The sequence below is a fragment of the Bactrocera dorsalis genome, chromosome 3 (assembly GCF_023373825.1).
Source record: "Bactrocera dorsalis isolate Fly_Bdor chromosome 3, ASM2337382v1, whole genome shotgun sequence".
NCBI classification, from domain to species: domain Eukaryota; kingdom Metazoa; phylum Arthropoda; class Insecta; order Diptera; family Tephritidae; genus Bactrocera; species Bactrocera dorsalis.
Window position 1 is genome coordinate 79,551,919 of NC_064305.1, and position 19,832 is coordinate 79,571,750.

Below are 19,832 nucleotides of genomic sequence, written 5' to 3' on the forward strand. Positions count from 1 at the left end.
CTACATTCTGATTTTTCGGGATCACATCGGGATTATTATGGCGAAGGTATTATTAATTTTAAGCATCGTAGTGTAAAGAAAAAATTTCGGAACTAACTTAAAAACTTTACGGAATCAAATCGGTACAATTTCGAGACCTTTTGGCAAAAATTTAAAATAATTTTACTAATATTATTTTGAGTATGATTTTATAATATACTATATGTATGTAAATGTTATTGAAATAAAAGACCTTTACTAAAGATTATAATTATTTAGTTACTTAAGATATGTATATTATGGATATAGTTGTACTAATTTTATGTATTTCGATTTATTAATATCCTTTCGGGACTAAGTTCTATATATTTCGGGATCACATCGGGATACTTTCGGAACCAAAATACATATCAGAATTATACTTTTATATATTATATAATAGTATATTGCGATCATTTCTCGACTAGTTCAAAAAAAATTTCGGGATTAGGTCCCGACAATTTCGGGACTAGGAGTTAAAATTTTTTCTCAAAATATACAAATAATACATTGTTGTTAATATAAATTTTTTCATAAGGACTCTTTCGGGACCAGGTTTTATAATTTTCAGGATCATTTCGGTACCAAAATGAATGTGACAAAAATATTTCTATGCAATATAGTATATTTCGGGATTATATACGAAAAATTTCGGGACTAGGTCTCAAATTTTTTTTAAGATTTACAAATAATACATTCATGTGAATAGGTTTTTATAATTTAAATGACTTTTAGTATACGTAGAAGTTCTTGAGAAAATAATAGTAAGCACCCAGCTAATAAATATTACCATGAAGGATGGGTAATTAAAATATATAACTATTATATTATCTGTTGTTAAATATCACGCGTCAAATGTTTGCACTGTTGTTATATGGATTGATTATTTTATTTTTTTAAAGTAACTGTCACTTTCATTTAATGGTCGTAATGCAGGCATATGCATACATATGAATATAACACAGCTTTTAGAAAACGTTGTCTATATATTATTTCCATTTTCATTAATTTTTTTTTAATTTTTTTAATTTATTTATTTTTGTATATTAGTTTTGTCTTCCATTTTTTGGTACCTTTTTGATTTTTGATTTTTTTCATGTAACAATTTTCTTTAATTATATTACTTAAGTTCCATTTTCGAAGACATCTTCATGATAATTAAATACTTCAAAGATGTATACCTTCTGCATATACGAAGATAACTCAAAATCATTAAACGAAAAAGGCAATAAAATTTATATGAAATTACAACGGAACCACATTTGATTATTGTAACTATATAATGATGCATGTAATCATGTAATCTAAGTCGCATATACAAATAAATCTTTGGCTATGGCAAGTTTAAAATGTATATTAAACATTTCTGCCACATTCACATGAAAAGAAAGCAATCATATGCCTACCAGAGTCACACTAATGACAAAAAAAAATTGTATGCATACATATATCCCAAAATATCAAGAAAGTATATAATATTTTATATACCAAAGCATATATATGTATAAAGTTCTGAAGAGACGGTTTCAGCAGTTCCATTCGTAATGAAAAGCGTTCCAAATTTTCCGGCAACTTTCCACACATTTTCTGTTCCAAAAAAGCCAATAAAGATGCTTATTTAAGTTCAAATTTAAACATCCATTTCGCCCCGTTACCATTTTTAGATATTTGAAAAATAATTATTTTTAAATTAAATGGTAGTTTTTTTAATTGTTAATTATTTACTAATTCTATAACGTTATAGCGGTAAATCCAACAAAAAGCTTTAAAAATCTGAGCAAATTGAAATAAATTGGAACATTTTTCGAATACTTCTTTTACAATTCTTTTACATAGAAATTTTTTGCGGCTCCTATTGGTTTTAAATGTTAAACAATATTTATTTAATTGCTTACCCACTTAGAAACTCTATAGAATGATGATGTGAAATAATCTACTTCTTTACTAAATACTTTGAATAAATTTCGAAATTATTAATTTCTCGAATATATCACTTATCTTGATTATTTAATATCATATTTTTAGACAAACATGTGTTCGAAAACTCTAGCACATTTCATAAATATTTATGAACAACAACTAGAAGTACCTACATCCACCCATATGTCGTATTTCATGGAATTGTCCCAAATATATGCACACGTGTATAGTTTCAAACATGTATATATAAACATACTTACATATATATGGCTTTTAAATACATATGCATACATACACATTCATACATAAGTGCTTGTGTATTTACTTGTTCAAGTTATTTGCATTGACGTCAACTTCTGTCAAGTCTGCCATGACTCGTTTAGTTGGTATTATGAAATCGAAACCGAAAACCAGTTCAGTTACTAATTTTATTTATGTTTTTGTTTTTATTTCAAATTAAAGTACATATTTGCTTAAAGTTAGTAAAACATAAAAAGGAAACAAGCGCAAATATGAAGTAGAAATTTGTTGTTTTAGGCACAAAAACATGTGAATGAGATAAGTAAGTAGTGTATAAATAAACATGTAGGTATATACATATAAGTGTATTAAATACCGACATTAAAACAACAAAGAAAAAAAAAAACAAAAAACAGCAACAAGAAAATGTATTTCTTACAACTTAGTTGTAGTTTTTGTAATGTAAGCTTTATATTTATATTATGTGCTGCTTTATATATGTATATAGTAATATATAAGGTATCATATAACATTTTTACACATATGTATTACTAAAATAACAACAAAATATGTCTTATACACCCTTATATATTTAAAATTTATATATTATATAAAATTCTGCTAATGGTGGCGAAAGCCTACTTATATTTTCCAAATTTTTCAGCAACATCTTTTTTTATTAAGAAATCGTAGCCCATTCTCTCAAAGCCTTTAGTTACATACATTATTCAGTTTTTTTTTACCTGAAACAAGGTATGTCAAGTTTAACACGAAGTTTTTAACACCCAAAAGAAACCCGTATATTATACTCATATATACATATGGGTGATCAACATGCTGAGTCAATTTAGCCATGTCTCTCGAGCTGTATCCGAATCAAGTTCTCGCAAGGAAAACTATTTCATTTGATAAGATATATGCATATTTGGAATAAATTAATAACCGAAGCAATGCTAGAATCTCAGAACAAATTGTTCAGATTGAACCACTTTAGCATACAGCTTCCATACAAACTCGCCGAGCAAGAAAAATATTCTTTTTTACCATGTTATAGTAAAAAGAGTGCACTTGTGAGGGGTATAAAGCTTTGGTGCAGCGAAATTAACTTTTTCTCTTGTTTGTTTCTTGTTTCATATTCTGTTTAAGTTAGTGAAATCCGGTCATATTAGCATAACATTCACATTTACTTATGAGTTATCTACTAACATAATTATCGAAATATATATTATGACGCTCATATAGTAGAATTTGAAAATTTCTGGTGAACTAAAAGCTTTTGTATTATTTTTGGTAATGGAAAATTAATTTCAAAAAATTATAAATTTCTGGTAAAATATTTACTTTGTTGGGTACTCTAGGCGATGTTTAAAAATCACTTTTGAAACTAGATAGCATGTCATAAGTGTTTTTCGGTAAAAGAGTAAAGCTTTTAAGACTTTAAAGCAAAAATAAATTGTGTTTAGAAATTAACATATTTATTAGTGATTTCAAGAAAGATGGTTCGAGATGCAGATAGTGAAACCGGTAGAAATAGAGTTCGATAGCAATGATGGTAGTGAGAAAGTTAGAAGTAGTAATAGTGACATAGATAGATATGCAGGCTGTAAAGGGGTTGGGCTCTGTGATTATGTGAAGATTTACCGGAATATATATAAAAATTGCAAAAATTAAAGATATATTTAGAGGTAATAATAACGACAGAAAAGGAGATAGTTAAAGATAAAGTTAAAAATGCGGTTGGAGTTGGTGACAGGAATTGGAATAGAGTTAGATAAAAATGAAGGTAAAAATAAAGATACAATTAGAGATACCGATAGTGATAAACTTGAAACCAGACAAAGACAAAAATAAAGTTAATGATAATGATAAGGAGATAGATAGACATAAAGGTAAAGATAATAATACCACATATATGAATATACCTTATATATCGTCACCTAAAATGCAAAACAATGCATCATCACAAAAAAATCGAAAATCGCTATGAGATACATAGGCTGCTATATATATTTCTGGACTAGGCTACACTAAGTGTTGCCAGGTGCAATCTGACATTTCCATTGCAAAGTTTGACATTTTTTAGCATAACATCACTCAGAACGTTTTGTCATTTAATCGTGAATTGTTTTATTTACAGGGAATTAAAAAATTCATCTCGGCCAAAAAATGGAATTAACTCGTGAACATTTTCGTGCGATCATTTTTCACAACTTCGACGTGCATTATCACGACAAGAGTGCATCGATGAACTAAAATCTTTGTATGGCTATGAAGCACCATCCTATAGCATTGTGAAAAACTGGTACAACGAATTCAATCGTGGCCGACGCTCGCTCAAAGACGAATTCCGTGAAGGTCGTCCAAAAACAGCCGTTGTGCCAGAAAACATCGATGCAGTACGTGAACTGATAATGCAAGACCGTCATATACTTAACATACCTTTAGATAGAGACATGCCTATGCATTTCTCCCACCAGCATACATTCGATATTGCATGAACACCTGGCCGTAAAAAAGGTTTGTTTTCGTTGGATCCCGGCCAATTTGACAATCGCTCAAAAAAGGCTCGTGTGGATTGGTGTAAAGAAATGCTGAAAAAATACCATCGGGTGCTTCAAAAGACGTTTATAAGATCGTCACAGGTGACGAATCATGGGTCTATGCGTATGAGCCCGAAATAAAACAGCAATCGACCGTGTGGGTCTACCAAGATGAGCCAAATCCAACGACAAAAAAAAAAATTTCGTTGATAAATATGCCTTTTTTCATTATTAGGCCCGAAATATATATAGCAGCCCTCGTATACAACTCTTCCTATACGCTTCGATAATAATCTCAAGATTAATTTTTATTAAAATAATTCACGCCTTAGCTATAGGGTTACTACTATTAAACAAATTATTACAAACGTTTTATTGCATCACTTACCGCATGCCATCGAAGCCATCATCGGAGCCATTTATGGTGAGCACTGGCGCACGTGCATATGCTTTCGCTACGCGTCGATTGCGTTCGAAAACAATCACTTTGGCCCAAATCTCATCATCGATTTGTGTCCATTTGTCCAAAACTTCTTGTATGTGCTCCTGCAATAGAGAAAAAAAGTGAGTGGAAATTAGCAAGAGACTAAATTTGAGACAATACAAAATATTGAAGAGATAAAACGCTCAACAAAAGACTTAAGCAACGAACTGGTTACTGATAAATAAAGCTTTTCTTAAAGCAAAATAATAAACAAACAAAAAAAATATTTAATGTTTTTATTTGCCAAGCACTTGCGTTGTTATCTATCGCTTTCAATCTTATTACAAAATTCGCACTTTCATTTTCTAACGCTCGCTTTTGTCAACAAAAGTGCAGAAAAATTGAAAGAAAAAATTATAAATTGCAACAGGCGACTGCAGCTGGTTTGCATAAATGCACACTTAACCACGTACATGCATAGAAAGATACAAATTTATAGAAAAATATATATACATATTTATACATAGCAATGTGCCACACAAGCATAAGCAAAGCAAAGCCGCTCCTAACGCTGTCAGCTTGTGCTTATGGTGCTTTACCGTCATTATTGCCATTTCTGTTGTTGTTATTGTTGCAGTGAACGGCCTTGCGTGCAATTTAACTTTTACTCTTAGTGCCACAACAACTACAACAACATGTTGCTAATCTAAAATGTATCACAGCAGCGCTACAACATGCTCAATCACAGCAGCAAAGTGCCGCAGCCGCCTGCTGTCGTCGCCCAACGTCGCGTTGCACGGCTTTTGCTTGCCGAATGCACTCGTTTGCCATTTTAGTTATTTTTCATATTTTTTACTTGCATGCGTTTGTGGGTTTTCGCTTGTTTTCCCGCTGATAAATGTCTTGGTGCACATTTGCATGGCTGCGCTGAATTGCGCCTACAGCTGTTTGCAATATTATTGTGGTTATAGTTTTTGTTTCCGAACAAATTTTCTGAGTTTGAGTATATTTTTCGCAATTTTTGTTGCAAAAATTTTTACTTTTTTGTCTTAGTTTCGCCTTCAATAAGGTATGTTATCAATATACAAGTATTTATAACAGTGTTTTTATATAGTTCGATTGCAACAATATTTATTTTTTATTTTTGCTTGCTTCATGCTCAGCTGCACTGATCTCCTTTCATTTGCTTTTTTTATTTTACATTTCTCTAAGTGCCATTATTTACTGAGCTCAAGGGTTTTTTCGATAAATTTTGACTTTGTTTATGGCGCACTGATTGTGTGGCATTTATCAATATGTCTGTTAAAGGCGTTTTCACCTTTTGTGGCTAAAATGATAAGTTTGCCATCAAATTCGAGTATTTCTCTGTAATTTCTGTGATTTTTCTTTAATTTTGCTATGTATATATTAGACTTAAGCAACGAACTCGAATGAAAATTTTTAGGTAAAAATGCGCTAAGTAGTGCTGTGGTGCAATTTTAGCTATTTTTGTGATTTTTCAACGAAAAATAATCTATTTTATTTTTAAAAGTTAGATTTTATTCTTTTTGTATTTAAAAAATTGTGTACTTTAATAATAAAGGCAAGCGAAAAAAAGAGACACATTTATTGAATTTTAGTCTCTGAGAAATATGCCTCAATTTCATATCACAGTGCAATACTTGAACAACAACAACAATTACAATAATAAGCAATACTTCAGAGCCTTCTGATCAACCATAAACACCTAAAGTGAGTCATTCGCTCTTCTTTTATAAACGCTTAAGTATTGCTGAAGAATTCACATTCCATTCAAACTACGACCCTCAGCACAGAACTTACTCACCATCTAAGTGAACTAGCGGCGTCTATTCAATTGCAAAAGAATATAATTTAAATTCAACTTCAAATACGACAGTAAAGTCAGTGTAAGTACTGCTCCCACAAACAGTTTACCAAAATAAAGCAGAAAAATTATAAAACACCTAATTTAACCTTAATTCATAGCTGCAATAAAAAGTTCAGGCTGTTGATGATTTGCTGCAAACGCTTCACACACACTTTAGTAACCTCTGCTTGGCTTTAGTTCTGCTTTTATGCTTGATTCCGGATTCAGCATATCTAAGCAAGCGATTTGCCTGGGTGCAGCAAGTGCACGTTTTTGACAAACGCGCCCAGAAAGTGAACTCTGTAGGCGCATTTTTTGGCCGGAATGCGAAAAATTAATGAATATTGCAAACAAATTTTTAATATGTATGAAAATGATACTTTCAGCAGAATAAGTTAAGACATATTTATGCCTTCTATAAATATATGCATTTATTTTAAAACAGTTTCTTTGAAATCCTTTTTTGAGCACGAAAACTTATTTATATAAGAAATTAAGGCAAATAGCTGTCAATAAAAAAATGTATAGGTGTTCTCGAATCGATGCTTAGCATAATAAAGTTTACTCGATTACCCTTCATTTCATGCCAATATCTGTACTCTCACAACTTTTGCTACCGAGTTCAGTATGATATTAAGTGTATGATTTCAACGGATATTTATTTTTTAACGGATATTTATTAAAAAAACGTATAGTCTTGACAACATCTTGATTCTCATATTGTTATATTGCACTGTCTTTAGCAATTTATTTTAATGAAACACAAATGGTAACCCTGCTGAAAAATATTTTTTAACATAAAACTCATAAATCTGCTTAAAATTGCTAACCTTATTCTAATATTTAATTTATCTGATCATTTTATTTAATTAAAATTTAGACAGGTGGCAACTCTACTCAACAATTTTAAACGTAAAAATTAAATTTTTAACTCTGTTTTTCCAATTTCCTTCAGTTTAAAGGTAATTACCGTTTTTTTTTAATACAAAAAGGTGGCAACTCTCTTACAAAAATTTTCAATTACTTCCTCAAATTCCTCCAGTTTGAAGGGTAGTAATTTATGAACTTTTTTAATACGAAAAGGTGGCAACTCTATTACAAAAATATTCAACTGCATTTTAAAGCTCTTCCAGCTTGAAAGGTAATTTATGAAATATTTTTTTAAATACAAAAAGGTGGCAACTCTCTTAAAGAAATGTTCAACTCTTTTCTCAAGTTCATCTTAATTGAAGGGCAATTTATGTCATTTTTTATTTTGATTCGAAAAGGTGGCAACTCTCTTCGAAAAATATCCCATTCCTTTTTAAAGCTCCTCCAGTTTAAAAAGTAATTTGTGAAATTTTTTTTCAATGCAAAAAGGTGGCAACTCTCTACAAAAATTGTTTGAACTTAAGTTTGAATTGTAATTTATAAATTAGAAATGTTGCCTAAATTTTTCGACTTCCCACTTTAGTTTCTTTTATACCAATCCAAAAGAGTTACTTAATTCTGCTCTATTGTGGTAGCTCATATACATATACGGTTTAGCTCACGGAAGCCATTAACCTATTTAGTCTTCCCAAATATTTTCATTAAAATAAAAGCAAAAACGTAAGTCAGTAGAAAAGCTAAGAAAATGTTTTTTTAAGAAAAATTTGAAAACTCGATTTATAGAATCCCCATCCTATATTCTACTGTGGGTGAAAATAGAAAGACTTTATAAGTTAAATTTCGTGCGAAAAGCCAATTTTCAAGACAAGTGGTTTTGATTGGTACAAATTATTTAAAGTAGATCGAGAACGCGTAGACGACGAACGACAACCAGGACGGCCATCAAGGGAATTGATACTTGAAAATCGACGATTAACAGTCAGAGATCTTACTGCATTTGTTATTTCTGGCGATGTGTCTTGGTTGTATGCTTATGCAGACGATCAATCCGCCGATTATCGTGGTAAAAGTGAGATTGAGTCAAAAAATTTAGTCAATACGAAATGCTCGAACTGTCTTCGAAGCATAGTATCCCTCCGGAAATTGATTGGCTCTTTGCACTTTGAAGCACTTTGGCCTGTGCTCACTTTTTAATGCTCTTTCAAATTTGAATATAACTTTGGTTCTCCTATAATTTCACATTAGTTGTTTCCTAAAAAATGACTTTATTGCTGAATTTCTACAATTTACATAGATTTGAATATATTGTTATTATATCCATGGTTTCTGCTGCAAAGCTATGATACTCATACACGCCGACGTAAATAAATTGTTACTGGCCTCGCAACCTTTAGTAGTTACTTACATACACACAAACTAAATATAATATATTCTGCACTATATATACATACACCTGTATATATATATGGAATATATTACCAACTTCATGTGTATGCATATAAAGAGATAAAAATGTAGATAAATCTAGTGACTAAACTGGTTAACCTTTTCATAAAATTTTGTATCAAATTATATAAAACTACACTATTTATATGCAAATATATATGTGTTTGTCTGTTTGTGTATGCCTGCACATGTTTGCATACATTAGACATTCTTGTCTTTGCTTAGCAATGTGATTTGCAAATATTTTCATACCCTGAACAGGTGATACGAGGTTGAGCTCTCGATGATGCTTTTCACACCAAAGATCTGAATCATGTACTTTTATATAAAACTTTTTTAAACTTTTTTGAAGCGATACCTCCACAAAATTTTTCACGGATCATTATCTAAAGCAATAATACTATTCGCGAAACAATTCTTCAGATTGCATATAATTGCCACACAAACTGATGAGTAAAATTAAGTTATTGTATGAAAAACTTTTTTATTTGAAGAGATATCTTCATGAAATTTTGCATAGATCATTATTTAAAGCAAAGATTCTATCTTCAACGAAATTCTTCAAAATGGGTTACTATAGCATATAGCTGCCATACAAACTGATGGTTGAAAATCAAGTTCTTGTTTGGAAAACTTTTTTATTTGAAGAGATATCTTTATGAAAGTTAGCATGTGTTGCTCTCCTAGGTAACGGTACAATTTCCAAACATATTGTTCAGATCGAATCACTATAGCATATGGCTACCATACAAATTGACCGATCCTAATCAAAATACTGTTCATTTTATACCCTTTTATGCTATAAAAATGCAGCTGTGAAGGGTATTATAGCTGCGGTGCAACCAAAGTTAACATTTTCTTTTATTTTGTTTCTAAGTTTAACTATTTTTAGTTGCTTAGTTTTTTATGGTAAATATTTTTTTTTATTTTTCGTATAATTATTTTTTTAGTGTTTTCGAATATTATTTTACTACTTGCCTACAAGACAAAAGACATAAAAACAAAAACACATGGCTTCAATTTCATTTTCATTTGAATAAGAAGAAGAAGAAGCACTTCAAACTCAACACAACTGAACAAGTGTTGTTGCGCATGTTATTCGTATGTATGTATGTGTGTTTACATACGAGACACCAATACAAGAGCAACATAAATAGCTTTAAAATAATAATCTCGCTATCTGCCGCTACTATTGTTGCTGTTATTTTTGTTTAAGATTTTTTGCTAAGCACTCAACTATTTACCAGCGAAACTTGAAATCGAAAACAAAACCACTTTTGATTTTTATGAACTGAAGATGAGCCATCCAGCCACAGCAGCGCGCTGCTCTCAGCCACGACGCCAACCAAGCCAAGCCAACTGACGTCAAGTTAAGCCGAATCGCGCGCTGCCAAGTCAAGCTTCGCGCCGTTGCGCTACACGCTGCAGCCGCCTTCCAAGCGCCTTCTATGGAAATATGCCGTTTTTCTTGTTATGACCGCTTTTTTCTCGATTATTTCTTGTACACAGTTGTTGCGGTTGTTGTAGTTGTTTGTAACATTTAGTTGTTTTTGCATGTAGCGACGCTCTAGAGCGCTGTTGTTCTTACAATTTTTTGTGTAGAAGCAGCGGCAGGTTTCTGCTCGTTTTCATTTTCATTTGGCCTCTCTGCTGTCGCTGTTGTTGTTGTTGTCGTCGTCGTTGATCTTTTTGGCTTGTCGCTTTACAACAGTAAAACTTGTACTATAAAAATGTAAGTGTATGTGTGCGTGTATATGTTGGCGCTTCTGCTCTACGCTTTTGTTGTTGTGGCCACGCTTTAGCTGTTGTTGCTGTCGCTTCTGCTGCTTCGGCTCTGCCTCTTCTTGCCGGCCTTTAGGCGCGTTTAGTGCTCGCATTAAAAATTTTCGATTTCGTTTTCATTTTTTTCTGCTTGAACGCTTGAACCTGTTGACCTTCTTTTCCAGCGCGAAGTTTTTTTCCACATTTTTTTTCTTCTGGTATTTATTCGGTTTGTAATTTTCAGCGTTTACTTGCCCTCTCGGACGCCTTAACCGCACTTCCGTTGCCCTCAACAACGGTGTCTTCTCATATATGCGTGTACGTGTGTGTGTGCGTTTCTTATTTAGTAACTACGTGTTTATTAAGTATTTATTATTGCTGTTGTTGTTGTTGTGGCGCTTTTTATGCGTTCTTTGTCTGGCGGCGCATTTGCTTTTAATGTAAAAATTAAATTGGTGTCTGTCGAGCGGCTCCATCAATGACATTTACCATTATGTTGCATTGATGTTGTTATTAACACCGTTTTGGTTTTTTCTTTCATTTTTTTTTTATTTTTATTTTTTGTTTTTTTTTCTGTTTAATAATAAAGTTTTTCTTTGCCGATTCTAATTTTCTTGCTGAAGTTAATTTTATGCCACTTTGACTCTGGCTCATCACTCAAGGTGCTTTGTTGCTGTTGCTGTTGCTGCTGCAGTTACGAATATTGTTTCTGTTGTTATTGTTGTAATTCGCATTTTAATTGTAATTCTTCTGCACTTTTATGTGTCTAAGCCTTTTATATGCCAAAAGGTTATATTCAAGAATTTACATAATTGAAATGAATAATACCGTATCTCCCGCAGAGGTGGTCTAAAGAGCTTTTATATGGCCAAAGTTCAAAAATGTCGATTTAATTGAGGACAAAAAACAACAGCTGAAATGCTATCAATTAAAAACGGAAAAATTACGAGATAAAGAATTGTTTAAATATATTCAGAATATTCTCTATATTTTCCTCTTTCCTCGCTCTTTCTCTCACTGGCTTTATCATCATCCCCTTTTCCACTTCTAAAAATAGAAGTACCTCATAGAGATTCTTCAAAAAATAACCCGAAATAACCTCACAGTGAAAAATATATTTCTTTCCTTGGCAGGATATTTAGTATATATCGATAACTATCGATAAATTAAATATCAAAAAATGTCTTTATGTCTTATTTAACTTTCTTTCGACTTGAGGCGTTCTTTTTTCACATTTTAATCGTTGTATATAAAGTTTTCCCAAAAAGCTAACGAAGCTTTCTAAGCTTTTTTGGAAAATGTGTGAGTTACACCCATTATTTTTTAACCGTGACAAAATTATAAATGCCATAAAGCATCATAAAAAGTTTTTGGAAGTTTGGATAGAACACTGAAAAGCTTTCTAGATAGCTATTGACTTCTTATTTCCTTTTTCACATTTTTATATTTCATATTAAAGCCAAGTTAAACTTAAAAACGAATCACTGCAAGTTTTGTAAAAAGCTTTTAGCAGCTTCTTTCGAAAGCTCATAAGCATTCATATTCGCTTAATTTTTTCTTACACTTTAAAATTTACTATGGTGTTATTTTAAATTATATCAGTAAATCTGTTAAAGTTTAGCCACATAAAGCTTAGGTAAAACTGCTTGAGGTTAGCCACATAAATCTTTGGTAGAAAAGTAGAAATTATTTCCTTAGTTTCCCCTTTTTCAGTTTATTTGTTATAATTAACACACACACAGTCTTTATCTACAACATGATAAATTTATAGATGCGTCGTGCAAGCTTTTTAAAAGCTTTGAAGACTTAATTAAAAGGCTTGAAAGTTTCCTTTGTATTCTTACTCACTTATTATTTACAAAAACATGACATATTAATGAATGCATCATTCTAGCTTACAAAAGCTTTAAAAGCTTTGTTGGCAATTTACGGATGCTTTATGCAAACTTTTTAAAAGCTTTGAAGACTTAATTAAAAGGCTTGCAAATTTTGTTTTGTATCTCTCCTCACCTACTTATTGTTTGCAAAAACATAACAAATTTATAGATGCATTATGTGAGCTTTACAAAAGCTTTAGAAGCTTATTTAGAAAGCTTAAAATATTTTCTAAATGTCTTTCTCTACTTATTATACTTAAAAGTTGACATGGACATAAATATATTATGGGGATATATCCTTATTATTCATTTAGTATTTTAAAAGGGTTGGAAAAGCTTTATTAAAAATCTCAAAAGCGCTGTTTTTTTTATCTGTAAAATGTGCTATATTATCAGCTATTCTTGAAACCCGATTACATCATACCTATATATATAATTATAGTTTATAGTATGTGCTCAGCCCTAGAACTTTTCGGAAAGCTTTAAAATTTTTAAAGCTCAGTAGAAAGCTGAAAGCTTTTCAAATTAAAATAAAATTTCTTTCTTTATATTCTTTTTTTTTATTGAGCAATTTTCAATTTCTTAGTATTGCTAATTATAATTCATTATATTTTTAAAATAATCCAAAGACATTTATATTCTTGTATGTAACTTCGTGTGTTCTGTCCAGAAAGCGAACGCAACCGCTTGTGGGTATGTAAATGAATTTAGCTCTTTATTGTATGCAAACTCACTCTCACACAGCTAATGACCCAACTCTGGCTTGACTGCATGCTAAATTTAGTATAAGTAGATGCATAACGGTAAAATCTAGGTAATTTCATTTAACCGAATGTCTAACTGTATTAGGTATGTGGCGTACAAATAAGTGCCAGTTACCAACACAGCAAGTTTTACAAACAAGTTCCTTCTACGGACCAAGTGTCGGAGAGTGGCGTGTGTCTGTCTAGCTTGACGACAAAATAAAAGGAGCATTTAGTAAAGCGGAGACCGAAGCTTGGCGGCTAAAAATGCAACAAGAATGTCACTCATTAGAAGCGTGAAACGGTGAAAACGTGTTTAAATTTGTTTTTTTTATTTTTTGTTTTTGTGAATTTCTTTGTTTTAGCTAAAAGTGAATAAAAGAAGTAAGAAATGAGCTGTGGTGCCAGAAGTGTAAAAATGCAGACAGCTTACAAAAAAAGTAAAAGTAAAACTGCAAAGTTAAAAAAAGGGAGAGTTCTGTTGGGAGTCTTATAAATGCTTTTAAATGGCAGTTAAGCTTATTAAATTTTATTGGTTTTCGTCTCGATATAGTATACGGATTATATGCATACAGATATTTATAAGTATTTATGCAGTTGCCAAGTGCATATTGAAGCTATAGCTATAAGCGTTGTTCATCAGCCCAATAACAATGAATGATTAAAAAACTTGTTTCAAAATCTTCTCGTTGATGGCAAAGGTTTTGGACAGCCTCTGTGAGTGGAGGTAGAAGACCGTAGCATAAAACCTAAATGTCAGCTATTGGTCGTATATGAGATAGTTGCCAACAAAACACTAGCCAAAAATGTGCCTGTGCCGCTGTACTCAGAAAAAATTCCTCCCTTTGACTTTTTTCTGTTCCCCACTTAAAACTAACTTAACTTAATTTCAATATTTTCTTCTAGACCAGAGGTCTGAATGGAAATTGCTAAATTCAGGTCGTAAAGCTACCGAAGGTAGACTAAACCGAAATATTTGGTGTTATAAAAACTTATCAACAATTGCTAAGACAAATCAGCGATTATGAAAAATATTTAGATTACTTTGTTGCACAGTGTTATTTTTTTGTGCCTTTCAAAAGTATATTCAATAAAAATCATTTTTTGGAAATAAAATTTGGTGATTAATTGAACATCCATTACCCGCAGCCAAATAATTTATGAACACTTAGCCAAAAATATTTAATGTGCAATTAATATTTTCGTGCTAACGGTGAAGTAATCGAAGTTAAAAAATCAAATTTTTTTTTCAAATGGAACCGACATTCTTTAAAACCTGATGCGGCACCTGTTGGGCGCTCAAGCACATACAAAGAGTCTTGTTGCAAAAGCTCCAAAGCTATGCAGTAATTATATATAATAATGATGTATGTATGCATGTGCTTGCCGTTAAGCATGTACTTAGCACACATATTTGCTGGCATGTTTACATACATACATACGTATTCGTGCAGCAGCACCGAAATCTAAAAATTAAGCAGACGAATTTTATCGAATGCCGTAACTGAGCTAAGCCGCGGGCATTAACGTCAAATTAAATGCAATTAATTACAAATATTTATTAAATTGTTATTTTTTTTGAAATTTATTATTTTTTTTATTTCAATATTTTTGCAATTTCAATAAAAAACATGCGATGAAGCCGCTTACAGCCACTTAATTGACACCATTCACGAGTTGAACGCACAGGCCGCCAATAAAAATTCATAAATACACGTCTGAGAGTGCATTACTGTACCGTTATACATGCACGTTTGCATAAATTAACTGAATTTAGCATTTATTATTGCCACACGAGTCTTCAATCACATTGTAGCTGGCTGTCGACAATCAGCATCCGATGCCTGGCACTTTGTACCGCACCGTTAGTTGCATGCATATGTGTGGCATGCGCATTGTACGTGTGTATAGAAAAAAGTAAATAGCACTGCACTCAACTGCCAGATTTTCTCACAATTAACACATCAATTTTTTATTGCCGTTTGTATGGCATCAGCAACAACGCTTACATTTGCCGCTCGTGTCAGCTGCGCATGCGCGAATGTTGAAATGTGCAGTGCAACAACCGAGCAGTAATTCGCTGTGGCATGTGCAACTTACTCACTTGCAATGTGTTTTAAGTGTTGTGTGTGTGTGTGTTTATATGTGCACGCACACGTGAGATGGGGCAGAGGTCGTTGTGACGATTATAATTTCAAATCCCAGCGCGGAAAATTTACAGTTCAATGATACTCTATAAATTGCTGCAGTTGATTGTATTATTCTACATACATAACATACATGAGCTTGTTCAGAAATTTTTTCAATTTTTATGAAGTAATTTCAAAAATATTGAAAAGTTCATGAAGTGCTAAAACCAAAATTTTCTTGTTAATTCACAGCAGAATTTGGTTGCCTAATGAAGACTCAGGAAATAGGAGAAGTTTTCAGAATCTAGGAATTAAAAGTACAAAAGATGATAAACACCAGTTTTAAATATTCAGAGAGGATGCAGAGAGCACGAATATTTAAAATATGCTTCTCGTCATTAAAATTACGACTTAGACGAGAAAGTCTTGATCTTCTCAATAAACGCAGAGAAAGAAAGAAGAAGAGTAAGACAGACTGAGAAAGGAACAGAGTTATAGATAGAGGCGGATATATGGATAGAACGGCAGAGATTTAGACAAAGAAAGAGAGAGCTATATATAAAGTTAGATAAATAGTTAGGGAGCGACAGAAGTGTGAGAGGGCTTTTGCATTACTACAGGCCACGATAAGACCCATTACGAGTCAGGTTCTACGCTCCTTGTATACAAGAATACCTACAATTTCGTAGCCAGCATTAAGGTACTTGTATCACTTTCTTTGTATTGACTCCCAAATTGTTATTGAACCATAAAATCTGTTTATTTTTTAGCTTGGAAAATGAACCTTTTAAGTCGCTGTCATTTTGTTATATTTTTTAAATATTCAAAAAAGCTTAACGGTTCATAAATGAGATTATTGAAAAAAAATTTGGTTACAAGAACCCTAAAAAATCAACGGCCGGTGCTAATCGTGCTATCAGCATACTATCCACTAAGCTACTTAAACCCAGACTTTCTCCCCAACATGGCTTTAGATCCGGCAGATGAACTCTAGAAGCTCTAAAATGCGTCATTGAAAATATAGAAGTCGCACAGCATATGTACATAGATGGCATAAATACAAAAAAATAGTGTTGCTGTCGACTTATAACGGGTGATTTTTTTGAGGTTAGGATTTTCATGCATTAGTATTTGACAGATCACGTGGGATTTCAGACATGGTGTCAAAGAGAAAGATGCTCAGTATGCTTTGACATTTCATCATGAATAGACTTACTAACGAGCAACGCTTGCAAATCATTGAATTTTATTACCAAAATCAGTGTTCGGTTCGAAATGTGTTTCGCGCGCGTGTTTTGTTCAGCGATGAGGCTCATTTCTGGTTGAATGGCTACGTAAATAAGCAAAATTGCCGCATTTGGGGTGAAGAGCAACCAGAAGCCGTTCAAGAACTGCCCATGCATCCCGAAAAATGCACTGTTTGGTGTGGTTTGTACGCTGGTGGAATCATTGGACCGTATTTTTTCAAAGATGCTGTTGGACGCAACGTTACGGTGAATGGCGATCGCTATCGTTCGATGCTAACAAACTTTTTGTTGCCAAAAATGGAAGAACTGAACTTGGTTGACATGTGGTTTCAACAAGATGGCGCTACATGCCACACAGCTCGCGATTCTATGGCCATTTTGAGGGAAAACTTCGGACAACAATTCATCTCAAGAAATGGACCCGTAAGTTGGCCACCAAGATCATGCGATTTAACGCCTTTAGACTATTTTTTGTGGGGCTACGTCAAGTCTAAAGTCTACAGAAATAAGCCAGCAACTATTCCAGCTTTGGAAGACAACATTTCCGAAGAAATTCGGGCTATTCCGGCCGAAATGCTCGAAAAAGTTGCCCAAAATTGGACTTTCCGAATGGACCACCTAAGACGCAGCCGCGGTCAACATTTAAATGAAATTATCTTCAAAAAGTAAATGTCATGAACCAATCTAACGTTTCAAATAAAGAACCGATGAGATTTTGCAAATTTTATGCGTTTTTTTTTAAAAAAAAAGTTATCAAGCTCTTAAAAAATCACCCTTTATATCCGAAACACCTTCAACAGCGATAGATGGAAGAATATGATTCGAAAAAATCTTTAAAATCTCCGACTGCCTACTACCCCAGAGCGGAGCTACCTTAGTAAGAGAAGACTGGTGCACCAAAATAAAGAGGGATCACGACAGATAGCGTTCACGCCAGGAGCAGCACAAGGATACATTCCAGCCTAGACTTGTGTCAGCTACGCGCTATACAAAAACTCGAAATGCTCGCCGAATCGTATTTATTTGGCTACGCCGACGATGGCGGTAGATGATGACGGCAGATGGACGGCCAGACTAATAAAATACCTAAACTTATGGACTTTTGAGAAGTCGGTCACCGATACTTCAATAAGTACCTCAACGCAATGGGAAAAGTCAACGACGCTACAAAAGATGAAGCTGGACTCACATTCTTTAAATGTGTATGATGGCAACGGGAACGCACCGCCGTAGACCTGGTTGACTCAATAAACGTAGAGAATGTAATCAGCGTCATGCTAAAGAGTGAAGCAAACTGGGGGATCATCCAGAAATTGGCAGCAATTCTGTTATGCAGTAAAAAGCGGGATCAGGAAGCAGGTAAATCTCTCAATGAGAAGAATGGACACGCCACCCTGAAGTAATGCAAATGTGGTTTCAGGGTGGGCGACGGTTCCTTAGAGTAGCACACACCTTTGCTGTGATGACAGCACTAATGATGTGGAAGGCACGTTCCATCCTCTCAATCGAAAAAAGTTCTGAAAGATAGTCCCGAAATTTGAAAGTGAAAATGGATGATATCCACAATGTTTTTGAAGATAAAAAACCAAAATCCATTAATTATAAACTGACAGTGTTCAAGCGACATAGTAGTCAAAATTTTCTTAATGATATTACGATGAAGAAAAAGCAAGGAAAAGTAAAAAATTTGAGTGATTTCTTTAATTGGCCAAATTTAATTATTAGGTTTAATACTTATTTCTGAATCAAATTTATGATAAATTTTTCTGAGTTGGCCTGCCTTCTTTTTCCATGATCGCCATTACATATAATTTAATATTATTATTAGTATTTTGTATGTCATTATTATTATTACTTTTTTTAATTCTTTTTTGAGTGGTCACGAATTTACGAGATGGATTTGCTTTGTAACCCCACCTTTCCTTCATAGTAATGACTTTATTTAAGCGACACCGACGGTGTAAAACAAAATTAGCGCAAAAATTAACCAAAAAATTGTCAGATGTGCCAAGCACGCATTGGTGTTGCTAGCAAATGCACTTTTGGATTTCCAAATTTCGATTTTCGTGCCATTTGCTTGTGGCAAATGATTTGACATTTTCTGAGATTTCAAGGGAGTGGCGCTAACACAAAGAAGCCGCAAGTAGGACTTTATCAGTTTATTTACTGCTTTTATTTCTATTTTTTTACCAAAATAAAGTAAAAGCCAAATAAAGACGAACGTGATCGAGCAACTGCAGTTGAAGCATAAAAACTTTTAGTAAAGGAAACGCAAAGCGAAAAAAACGGTTTCCTTATTCAGTAGTTTTATGTTTTGATTTTTTTGGTACATTTTCCCAACACGATTTCCTATATTTTTAACAATCTTGTGGTGCAACCGACGCATTTTCATTTGTTTTCAGAATCAGTTGCTCGCACGTTTGCACAAAACCACAACTAATACGGCAATTAGCGGCATAACGGCAATTATGCTGCACACTAGTATTATTTATATATAAAATGTAACTATACAATCTGTTGTGGCAAGTGTTGCAACTTTCGCTGACTGATGCTTGCAACACTCTTGCGCTCACAACAGCGGCAGTCACCGCGCGCCGTACGTGTAAGCATGTGTGTGTGTGCTTGTGAGTGACTGACTGCAGGAGCTTTTCGTTTGACGGCTGCAAATCGGAAAATAGCACTAACAACAACAATAGCTGTGACTATTAAAACCATTTACGCCACATTAGTTTCTAATTCCACGCGCTAAA

The 19,832-nt window shown here is 33.1% G+C and overlaps 1 protein-coding gene across 3 annotated transcripts in view; it reads right to left on the reverse strand.

The window, feature by feature from the left end:
- LOC105229953 (uncharacterized) overlaps nucleotides 1-19,832 on the reverse strand; it is a 133,908-nt gene that overhangs the window by 44,684 nt on the left and 69,392 nt on the right. For all 3 annotated transcript variants that reach the window (XM_049452305.1, XM_049452307.1, XM_049452306.1), the window contains one exon: nucleotides 5,107-5,264. In XM_049452305.1, the coding sequence (XP_049308262.1) occupies nucleotides 5,107-5,264 (158 nt within the window). The remainder of the gene's footprint in view (nucleotides 1-5,106; nucleotides 5,265-19,832) is intronic.